Here is an 11,961-nt window from a genome sequence, read left to right as displayed (position 1 = left end):
GGATAAGTCCTAACCTTATCATTGAATATCATTTGATAAAATTGGGGTTATTCAGCCTGTAACTCTATAATATGAAAAACCTGTTGAGGAAACATATTACACATTAAGGGACTACAGTCTTTTGAACTCTGATATGTCTACAGTCCTCTGGAGGTATTAAGCCGTCCGTCTCACGGCTAAGCTGGTTTAATGACAAGATAATCAAATCTGTTGATGTTCTCTTTATGAAGATTGAATACACATTGAAAAGAAACGTTTGGGAAAACTTTAGTGTCCTTGGAAAATTGTCCACACATGATATGCATGAGCAGAGTCATTCAATCTGATAAGGGAGGTTGAGATGTGGTAATACATCTTGAGGATAAATCTATTCATTTATGATGGAAGATAAAAATACACTGACATGGTTCAAATGTTAATTCCCTCTGAGTTTATATTGTATTGAGTACAAGTGGAGTCTTGTCAGTGCAGAAAAATATTACAGACATATTGGCAGGCTGCCCACACCATACGCTCATAAATGCGCACGTATAAACACATGCGTGCAGGCACGCACGCACACCGACACAGCATGAGATTTACCTTTCGCCTGAGTTCACATCTGGCTTGGAGAACCCCTGTCAGATAGACAGTCAAATTGAGAGAGCAAACCCCTGAAATAAGTTTGACCCAAACAACATCTGAGCAAGGTGAAGGCTTCTGCCAAGTCACGCAAAGTTAGTCTTAGCAGATAATTTGTAACATGCTCAAAATGTAAACACATTTCAGACTCAAGGCTGTGTATTCCCAGCAGGACGAGGAGAGGCTGAAGCCAAGGAGAATGAGAGAGAACTGTCATAGACGTGAAGCGACGGACTTCCAAGGAAAAAAAAAGACATAACACAGGCACGGCAGACATATAAATTATATTTACAAGGTGTTCCAAGACCTACAGATTTTGTTTAATAAATTGCTCCTGAAATCACAAATCCTTTTAATACTTTTTTTAAAAATGTTTTTTCCTCCACAAAATGTGGGATTCCCATGCAATTTTCTTCATCTGCTGCACATTAGAGTTATCAAATAGCAAAATTATGAAAGCGGCTGTACTGTTTCCAGCTACGAGACAGAGTTTCTTTACAGTCAGAAATATTGCCTTGTAATGTTATCACTGTATATATGCCAGTACATTGTTTAACAGCATGTCTAAATAGTTTTTATTTTGTAATATTAATAATTACATATTGGTAATTGCTTACCAAATGCAGTCATAAATTAGGGTCAATAAGTTAGTTATAATCAAAACAAGCCAGTAGAACATCATTAATTAGTGTGCTGTAGTTTTAAAGCACAGCAAAATCATAATTGTATAAGTTAAATTAGCTTAGAGTAATACTATTGTTAATGTCACTTCTTTATTTCCTTTGATTTGAAAAAAAAATAGCTATAAGCTACTGTGCAGTTTAATGGACCTCCCTGGTTTGGAAATGACTTTATGACAATGCTTTACAATTTATTGCGACGCTTAAAAATAGCAGTGTTATAGTTGCATTTGTGTGGAAGCATGTATACAAAAGACCACGTGTGCCATAATGCAGACAGCATGTGCAGATAAACGTCTGCTTGAAGCAGGTCTCACATTGGCTGTGAACAGCACTGCAGGGAAGAACAGATGGAGACAAACAGAGAGAGGGTTGGATGAGAAAGTAAGGCAAGTGAAGCTAAACAGGGAGAGCGGCTGGGGAGTCTCGTGCGATGTGGAGAGGTGGTGTTGGGGCAGCGGGAGAAAGTGGAGGCCAGGGGGTAGGGGGGGGACACGTGAGTTGAACTTGATACATTTCAGAGCCATAAACCTTCATTTCCCCCGAGAAAATCTGCGGTTATGCAATGTGGGGAATTCTGTGTTTGCAGCCCTTCGTACGGAACCCCCCAGAACAACAGATCATTGTGAAAGAGGGTCAGGACCTCCAGCAACTCGCCGCAATATTGCACTTTACCTGACAGTATATTAAATGCATAATCATAATAAATTATGATTATAATAAAATGTTTATACTACAACATTAGAGACTTCACAGACTACTAACTTATTCAAGTTTGCTACAACAACTGATACTGCTGGGTAAACTACGCTGAGAAATCATTTTGGCCAAAAATACATAAAACAAATGCCTCAATTTCAACACTACAGGAGTAAAAAATGCTATTTTATGGTCAAGATTTTACCTCATCAGTAGACCAGTGTAAGAGACCACAATTTTAAATCTGCCGTTCTTAACAGGTCCAAGTTTACTACCTGTTGCAGGTTGCAACAGTTAATACCTGAAACGTTGGACCCAAGTTTAAGCAATACAATTCCAGTTTTCAAATACAGCATGAAAGACTTTTCTGTGTTATCCCATACAGATGAGAGTTTGTTTTTCAGCAACACCATATTTGTGAACATCAGAGATAAGTCTGCAAGTATGACCATATTTGGAGTCGAAAGAGTGTTTGCTCATGTGGCAGGTCACGTGGGATGACTGGTTTATTGTCAACACAAACAAAAGTCTAACAAAGCAACAGATTCACACTGATAGCCAGAAATGCTGGATAGACTTCTGTTAATAACTTTATAATTATAAAACTTCCTCAAAGTCAGCACGGTTCTGTTTTTAGTGTGTTAATATGCTATACACATAATTTCATAAATCTCACTGGAAAAATATGTTTATATAGGATTTAAACATTACACGTTTGTGTGCAAAAAGTAACTCTTTGGAGCTGAACATTGCCCAGTATCAGAGTGAATAGTCACCTTTTTACACTTCGTTTCCATCTTCAGTCTGACATTGTCCGCACACTAGCCAATTTCCGTGGGGGAGGGGAATTCGACTTTCCCTCACCAATCACTAGAGACCAACATATCGGCTTGAATCTAACATCATTTTATGTTTACATTGGTAAATAGCCATGCCAACATACTGTATATTTATTTCACTGATGCTTCCAACGGTAGTAACAGTTGCTGCAGAGGTATAAAAAGTGGGAGATGGGCCACTCTTTTCCACAGATAATATAATGACAATCAGGATAGCTACTACAATTCATCTTTGGTAATTAAAATTGAAAATGGGCAAACGTGACTACTGACTCTGTTATCAACCTCGGCCCTCTCCTGTCCTTGAAAGGCATTATCAAGAATTTGGGCAGCAGATGTTACCATTTTGATCACATCAAAATACTTTGAAACAGTAAACCATTTTCACTAAAACTGCCTCATAGTGAGTCAGTGCTTCAGAAATCATTGCTTTCCACATCACTAATCAGAGGTAATGAGTCTGTCTATCGCTGTAAATAATTGTGAGTTCCAGTTGTTGGGATAAATATTGCGACGAGTCAAAGAGAAGCTTGGACTGACATCTAGCTCCTGGATCAAAATTTGCTACAGCCTAATTTCTAAGATCAGCATAAATGCATTCCAGTAATGATGATTTGAGACGAGATGAAGATGTCACATTGACACATTGTTCATCACACTAAAAAGATACATAGGATAAAGAGACAATACTTTTTCAGAATTTGCTGCAAAATGAGGGTAACATTGGATGATTTTAAAATGCTAATATTTCGTACATTGCATCACCATTGGTTTGTGTGAATGATGATGGCTACCTAGTTTGCTTATCGGTCCAACAAATATTTTGCCAACTCCACAATAGTGCTGAATTTTATCAGAGTTTGAGGCTCCTTCTGTCTTTCGGATACTAAGAAAGCAAAACCAAGTAGTGTTCAGTGGTTATCTCAGGGGCTTGAGAGTAATTCCTTGCAAATACCCTGCTTGTTTTGAAAACTTAAAATCTCAGAAACTTTTGTATTAAAAGAGAAGTGTTGGCATTGGTTAGCACATTTTTTTAACCCCAGTGCTGCCTTAGGGTTACTGGATTGGAATTAGATCCCACTGCATGAATAGTGCTGATGAAGTGTATTGACAGCAGGGTCTGTGGATTATCGAGAGAAACAGGGACACTGTTGTTGGAAGGACATGCTGTTATTGAGTGTGTTTAGTGTCTAAAATTCTCTTTTGTAGAGTTTTAAGACATATCCAGTTAAATAAAAAATAAAATTAGATTTAAGAATGAAGGATTTTCAGTTTGTTCTCATAAATCTAATATGGATGCTTAGTAGGTTTGGAACTTGGCTTCTTCTTTCAAGCAAAAATCACGCTGGGCTTCAGGAGGTTATCCTGGAACACGTTAACACATGCACAAGAGTGCAAAAACACACTTTGAGTCTTACCATAAGCAGGGTTCTTCTCTTTATATTCATCTCCAGCTGCTGTAGCGAGCCAACTTAAGTTCTTGTGTTGCCATGAGAAGAGTTTGGGTTTCACAACTGAAAGTAGATGTTGCAACTGTTCAAAAACTCACACTTTATTAAAAATGGAAAGTCTGTTAGTCTGAAAGGCATTGCAAAAATATATGATCAGCTTGTGGTTACCTGAGAAATGTAAGAAAACCAAAACATCAGTCCGGTCATCTCGTCACTGTTTTGATTTAGGTAACGCTTGATAAACTGCTGCGTTGACTGCTTGAGCCAATAAGCCTTGGATCTGGATACACCTGAAAGACCATATTAGATATCTGATTTAATATTTTCATTTTTCTGACTGTATTTAGAACTGGCAACAATACAGAATACAGAGAAAAATTATGCATCACTAAAAGTTTTCTTAAAAATGTATCTGGACTGCCGTCAACAGCAAAACAAACATTCCTAAAATCCAGCTGTCAGACAATTTGTTTTTCCATTCCTCTGTGTTAGACTAAACAGGAAAAGAAATAAATTTTAATGATAAGACATGTCAGGAACAGTCAATCCATTCATATTTGACAAAGGCAGATGGATCTAAACCATGATATTGTTGTGTCTAGCTTTGTGACAATTTAATGCCAAAGGCAATACAGAGTATTAAGACCAAAGCACAGTTCAAGATACAATCAGAAAAATCATAAATCCTGTCTACGCAATCTAAATCTGCAAATTTAAAACATTCTCTGAAGTTTAAAAGAGCTGAATCATCTTGAACCTGTGGAGGAAGAACTACCAGATGATGTCTTTAAGCATGGCCCCATAACGCAGAGGGAAGGCTCCTGGACCTTGAACAACACAGCCTGCAGGGATGACAGGTAAGCACGGTGTGAATAATGTGAATATTAAAAACTATGTTTCACCGCAATGATTCTCTGAGCAAGCTGGCACACAGTGCACATTTTGCAGATTTCTGATTGCCTGGAATCTAATATCACTGGAAGATCTCATTCGATACACATCTGTTTGCCATGCAGGTCCGCATGCGATTGTCTTTTTCATAAAAAAGTGTAACAGCTCAGGTATCTCTGAAATCTGACATAAAACAATCTGTTTTACATCACATCAAGCACATCTGGCTTTGAATGAGAAAGATGCATATTGACATTTCATGTTTGTTTTCCCTGAGCTGACCTTTCAAGTTTTGATCACTGGGGTAATATTATCTGTGAAACTTGAATTTTGCTACTGCACCAGCTTCTTAAGAATGACTGCTTGCATGGCATCCAAGAAATTTCCACTGCAGCAGAATCAAAACCTATCATAAAAATTAGACTGGATTGCCATTTTATTTGAATATAGTACTCATTTTTAATAAATCACATTATTTTAATATCTGAAAAATGCGAGACATGCAGGGTTATTCAATGTCAAATCCAGGCTATGAAGAAACATCAACTAAGAAATTATATCAACAAGGCAGTAAATTGAATTACAAAAAGTACATCATACTAAAAAGCCATCACATAAGCATATTTGTAAGTTCTGTTAGACAGTAAATAATATCTTAATATCCTATCTGTTTTCTCAGGCTAAACTTTGAAAGCCCAGTACCATAAAATTTAACAAATTAAGACTTCTTCTATTCTAAACGCAAGTAAATCTTGTAACTTGAGACTGTTTTATGACCTTTTCATGACCTTTTGTCTGCTCAATTTCATCAAGCAACATCTATAGCATTCATTGTTCACTGACAGTTATTTTCTGTGGAAGGGGAGGTGGTTTTGAGATCAGTTAGGAGTGCTGCAAAAATGTAAAATGTCCAGAGTATAAGCTCAGAGTGAAAAGTCCAAAGGAAAAAAAGACGGTTCAAGAGTTTAAAGTTTTGTTGACAATTTTTTTTAAAGGAAATCTCTGAAAATGTTTCAAGCTGAGTTAATTTACATCATTTCTTTCCTAATTATTTGAAAATAATGCCCATTTCGATGTATTGAAATGTTATATAACTTGACAAAATACAATTTACTATACTGTTTACTTATTTAAATAAGTACAGACACCCCCCTAACACTTTCATTGTTTTTAAACCCCAACAATAACCTAACTAACAGCTAGCTACTTAGCCTACTGTGTACGCTAGAAAACAACACTGACGGAGGAAAAAGTTCCCTGACGGCTGATAAGCTAATTTCAACTTTCACGACATAACAATAAACCGACTTAAACGTCTTGGTTCATTTACCTAGCTAACCTCGAGTCTTCCGTTTACCTTAACAGTTAAATTATTGTCATTTTTTATGAATTGACGTTGACGTTACCTTGATAAATAACTGTGTACGAGTTTTTTCTTGTTTGACAAGCTAACTTTACACATTACCTTCAGTGCAGTGCCTTAACTGTCCACCGCCGGCAGGTAACGTCGCTCCGCAACGGCTCACGTTCGGAATTGGGTGCTTAGCAACCTGTTAGCAACGGGTATCCACCGCCGTTTCCTTCACGCGGGACAGTGTTTCCGGCGTAGAAGAAGACGCTCACGCTGTTCTACATTAGCTGTAGCTACACACCATGCTACACACCGGTAGACACGTTTCAGTCGCGATTGATTTGAGTGGGCAACGTATTGCTTTAGCGGAACTACACCAACGTATGTTTTCTTTTAGGCTTTTGTATTAGCTAACCTAACTAGCCACCGTGATCTGTAGCCGATGCTCCAGATGTTGAGAATAACTGAAGCTAGCTAACAGCAGCTAGCTTGAATCAGGGACTGTAGTGCACTGTACTTTATCTACTGTATGTACGCTGGGACAGACGTGCAGTATTAAGTGCAGAGTTAGATCTCTCTTAGCTAAAGAGAAGAGAAAGAAACCCCAAGGATCCAATGGTAACTGAACGGGTTGCTGTTCATCAAATGCTGGTTTGTGTACGGTAGGTACTTGTGCTCACTTTGCATTCATTCGCTAGCTGTCTCATCCAGGCTTTTAACTCTTGCACCACATGCCTCTTATGTTGCAAAAGTTTTTTGACTGACTTTGTCATGTGTCAAAGTCTTATAGCTTAACCCTTTAACACAGGATCGATATATTTGTTTGTCCTGCGTTCAGACGCCTTTCACAAGCATTTAACCCTCTGAAACCTGAGGACATTGATCGGATTTCTTTCAAATCATAGGACAAAAACACAATGAACAACTTGACAAGAAGTGTGCGGCAAGAAATTATTAAAAGGAGACCCAAAAAATGAACAGGAATTTAGCTATAGGGGTGATTATTTGACATTTTTCAAAACGGGGAAAATACTCAAAGAACTACATGTATGTATCTTTTTTGTAACTTTTTACTAATTTCTTGCAAATTTTTGGGCCATCTTTTTTTGGTCTCATCTTGGTTTTCAAAATGTTAAGTTCTGAATGAATCTTGTTTAATGCTCTGATGCATACAGCACGTTTTCTGTTTTCTCAAGTCTGCTGTCTGACAAAATCAACTAGATGTTGTTCATATTGTGACAGTAATTTTAGTGTGAATGTTGATGCTTTCAAGTTTAAACTAGGACTGGTTTAATGTGATGTCAGAACAGATAATTATTTTGTCATTGTGGATACAAGCAGAAAGAGAATTGTTGATCATTTCACTCTGATTATCAGTCAAATCAGAAAATTGTGTGACTTTTAATAACAATGTAATGATAATGACTTTATTGAGGTCCATAATATACTAATGAAAAACAATCAACTGTATACAAAAGTAGAATAGATACAGAAAATACAATAAATATCAGGAATCACCATCATTAATGATGATAATGTTTATAAAAAAGTAAACAAAAAAAGAAAAACTAAGTAAACTATGAAAACGTAGCTCAACTAACAAATATAAAATCCGGAAAAAGGACAAATAAAATTCCAATAATTAATATTACTGCAGTCATCAAAACAGCAATGGTACTTAAATGTATGTACCTAAAAGCATGCACATAATTATAATTATACACATACATTTACACACGCACATATTGGCCACTTAAAATGGAATTATAAGAAACCCCCCCTTTTTAAACTCAAAGAATATATTGACTTACATATCTGAGTTTATTCATCAGCTCATTTCAGAGTTTGGGTATCTGAACAGAAACCCTTGATATGATACTAGATTTTGTGTGGAAATTAAAAACACAGCATTCAAGCTACGTCATATTATAACAATAATTAAAACCAAAGACATCATCAGTTCTCATCACAGTATTAATGTTCTATCAATATAGCCAATATCTCCTTAATCAATAAAACATATTAGCCTGAAAAATGACTCCTGAAAGGCCTTTTTAAAAACACTACCTTGTTTAATGACTTTTCCACATTTTATTACCTCTCACTTTGCTATGTGGTTATGTAAATGCTGGATTATTTCTGTCTGCCAATATTTGCATCATTTGTTTTGTCGTTCTTGTTCAGCTTTGAATGTAGGGCTTGCATACTTCAGCACTGGTCTATCAACCTTTTAAGAGCAAGCATGAGCAGCCTGGCTCAAGACCAGCGTCTCCATCCTAGTTGCCGTGACAAAACAACAGTCTCCAGTGATTCATCAGACACTTGTGAGCTTGCCAAGCAGCCTTTCCAAGGTCTAAAATTGGCATCACATGCGGTGCTGGAGAAGGTAAAGGAGAGGGGCAGGTTGAAATGCTCTAAATGTGGAGGATCAAGGATGTTCTTCTGCTACACATGCTGCTCATTACTGGGTGTCAGCCAGCAAGAAATCCCTTTAATCAAGGTCAGTAAGAGGTCAGGACTCTCTTGATTGTTCTTCTAAGAGAGGCCTTCAGCTACAGTATGGGGTTGCTGTAATAGTAGTATTCTAATGTGGTGGAAAATGTTAAGTCATGTCTTTCATGTGAGATCTATAAAATGTGTTTTTTTTCCTCTGACTTCTGGATCTGACTCTACGTATCATATGCTGTCCTCAGCTCCCTGTGAAGATAGACATCATCAAGCATCCCAAAGAGACAGACGGCAAGAGCACCGCAATCCATGCAAAGATCCTCGCACCCAGCGACGTCACGATATACACCTACCCCTGCATACCTGACTATGAAAAGGACAAGGTTAGTTGTTTTCCATCTTGAAAGAATGGAGTTTATTTATATATGTTCTAGGAAGGCTTTCCCTAAAAAAACAATATATAGACTCATACTGTATTTTCTTCTTATTTTCTGTGTTTGGGACATTTATGGGCGTGTACCCCCACAGTGCTCAGGTGAGGTCGGGTCTTTATAAAAAACATAGTGGATGAGGTACCAAACCAAAAGCAGCAGAAATCCAAGAGACACAGCACCAAAAAAAAATCTGCAAACATAGTTTGACAAAACAGCAAACAAGAGTGAATGTGCCGTTGGCTTTTGCTTTTTCTTTCAGTGGTAAGCATGATTACAAATGGTATCTGACATTCAAATAGCATTCCTTAAATTTACACCTTTGAGTGTCATTGTGATGATGTGACCTACGGCTGCAACTAATGATTATTTTCATTATTAGTTAATCCATGCATATCTTATCCCATTTCAGGGTCACGGGGGGGCTAGAGTTGATGTTGTTGGGTGAGAGGTGGGGTGCACCCGGGACAGGTTGCTAGACTATCACAGGACTGACACAGAGAGAAAGACAACCATTAACGCTGACAACGCTACTGGCATTTAGATGCTACGATAAACCTCAAACAATGAACCCATAACCCTCTTTATGTGAGACCACAGTGCTGCCTCTTAGCAGTTGATCTGCCCATGGACAGGTGCTCCTAGCAGTTGGAGGTCCTGTGCCTCCCTCAGGGGCACCTCGGCAGTGCCCAGGAGCGTGAACTGGCACCTCTCCAGCTACCAGTACAAATTCCATGTTCAGTTCATATAGGGACTTAGACTGGCGACCCTTCGGTTCCCAACCCAGGTCCCCGCAGACTGAGCTTTTGCCGCCTCCAACTGCTATCACATTACACAAAGAGAAGCACAAGTTTTGATCCATGTTGTGTGTTACTGACTGAAATAAAAAAAAAAATCTTATATAACAGATCTTATCTAATAGTTCAGAGGATCAAATCAATTGCAGCATTTTCATTTCATCCTTGAAATTTAAATTTCATGGTACTAATTACATGAAACATATTCTGATACGATAATTTGACTTGTCTTACAGAATTACAGTGGCTTTATTGCACAAGCCTTGTCTGTTTATTGGATTTGACAGTTTCTTTCTTTGATTTTTTTTCCCCCTCTTGCTTTGTGTTTTACCCAACTGAATGATCTCATGTTTTGATTTTTGATTTTTCAACTTTATTTTGCTCCCATCAAACTGTATTTCTTTCTTTCAGTGCTTCCTAAATGAAAACATATATAAATCACTACGCTGTAAAAAAAAAAACACGTCTTTGTATCACTTATTTTTCACACTCTTGGTTTGTATGATAATGTTCTACCATCAGTCTTTGATGTGTCTGTCTTCAGGTGGTGTTGGTGTTTCCTGGTCCAGGGTCAGTCTCAGTTCATGACATGATACAATGCTTGCATGACATGACAGACAGCGGGTCACATGACTCCTCTGATGAACCCTGCGTAAAGAGGCTGAAAAGTGAGGAAGATCAAGGCGCCACACACATGGCAGAGAGCCCGGAGTCAGGGACCCCAGACGAAGCAAAGGGCTCGGAGTCAAGGGTGTTTCCCCTTCAGAGGGTGGTCTTCATTGACAGCACATGGAACCAGACCAACAAGATCAGCACAGACGAGCGACTGCAAGGTAATCATGAAAGATTGCATTTGTGCAGCTTTTCAAACAGCTCTGACTGCTGGTGATTATTAAGGGCAAAAGTACTTCACCCACAACGCTGTTTAACATGATCTCACTCTGCGTTCTCGCGTGCTCTCTGACTGACATGTGCTCTCCTGCAGATTTGCTCCGGGTAGAGCTGAAGACTAGGAAAACGTGTTTCTGGCGCAGTCAGAAGGGCAAACCAGACACCTACCTCTCTACAATAGAGGCTATTTATTATTTCCTTAAGGACTTCCATGAGCTCTGCCTCACTCAGGAGTACAACGGAGAATATGATAACCTGCTCTTCTTCTACTCTTACCTGCACTCAGTCATCAACAAAGCTAAGACGGATGCTAGAAAATGCTGAGATCAGCTTCAAGAGACTGTTATGAACTGTATATTCACAGGCAAGCCCTCGTATGTCCAGTTTTATTTTATGTCTGAGTGATTTTTATTTTGTAAGGGACATCTATTTGTATGAGAACATGCAATAAAAGATGAGGGTTTACAGTTGCCAAACATGAATGAGGTGTGTTTGATATGAGTAAATAGAAGACATATAGCTCTGAAATAGGAATCCTAAAGTTGCAGCACTGACTGGATAACGGAAATCTATCAACAAAACCGGCTGCAAAGTGACACACAAACTGTTTATCAGGTATTTTAAAATAAGATGGGAAATAGTGTTGCCTTGGCCTTTTCTTTGATTCGAAAGGTTTGCACTTTTTTAAAATTTTGGTGCAACCCTGATAATCAAATCTCAAACCTTAAAAATCTGTGTTCCAGGGTTTTTTGTTTTTGCTCTTCCCACTTTAATTCATTTAAGTTGCAGTGAGTGTGATTCATTTATTTAAATCTTAAGGGAATAATTCACCCCACAAATGAGCATTTGTATATCACCCCAT

General features: G+C 38.1%; 1 protein-coding gene and 1 long non-coding RNA gene across 5 annotated transcripts in view; one reads left to right on the top strand and one right to left on the bottom strand.

Annotated features, from left to right (window-relative positions):
- Positions 1–6,778, bottom strand: part of LOC121941545 (uncharacterized) — a 43,768-nt gene extending 36,990 nt beyond the window's left edge. For 2 of the 4 annotated variants that reach the window (XR_015776184.1, XR_015776186.1), the window contains exons 1-4: positions 6,647–6,778; positions 5,048–5,132; positions 4,459–4,580; positions 4,258–4,353 (exon numbers count right to left, since the gene is read on the bottom strand). This is a non-coding gene — a long non-coding RNA (uncharacterized LOC121941545). The other 2 variants (XR_006105761.2, XR_015776185.1) reach the window with 2 other exon arrangements.
- A 26-nt stretch (positions 6,779–6,804) lies between these two features.
- Positions 6,805–11,575, top strand: dtwd1 (DTW motif tRNA-uridine aminocarboxypropyltransferase 1). The gene is made up of 5 exons (XM_042486471.2): positions 6,805–7,194; positions 8,717–9,032; positions 9,226–9,363; positions 10,753–11,041; positions 11,194–11,575. The coding sequence occupies exons 1-5, from the start codon at positions 7,148–7,150 to the stop codon at positions 11,421–11,423; spliced, it is 1,020 nt and encodes a 339-aa protein (XP_042342405.2). The 5' UTR covers positions 6,805–7,147; the 3' UTR covers positions 11,424–11,575.
- The last annotated feature ends 386 nt before the right edge of the window (positions 11,576–11,961 follow it).

The sequence above is a fragment of the Plectropomus leopardus genome, chromosome 1 (assembly GCF_026936395.1).
Source record: "Plectropomus leopardus strain MGB_pleo_1.0 chromosome 1, ASM2693639v1, whole genome shotgun sequence".
NCBI classification, from domain to species: domain Eukaryota; kingdom Metazoa; phylum Chordata; class Actinopteri; order Perciformes; family Serranidae; genus Plectropomus; species Plectropomus leopardus.
Note: the sequence above shows the minus strand (reverse complement) of the source record. Positions and strands in the feature narration are given on the sequence as shown.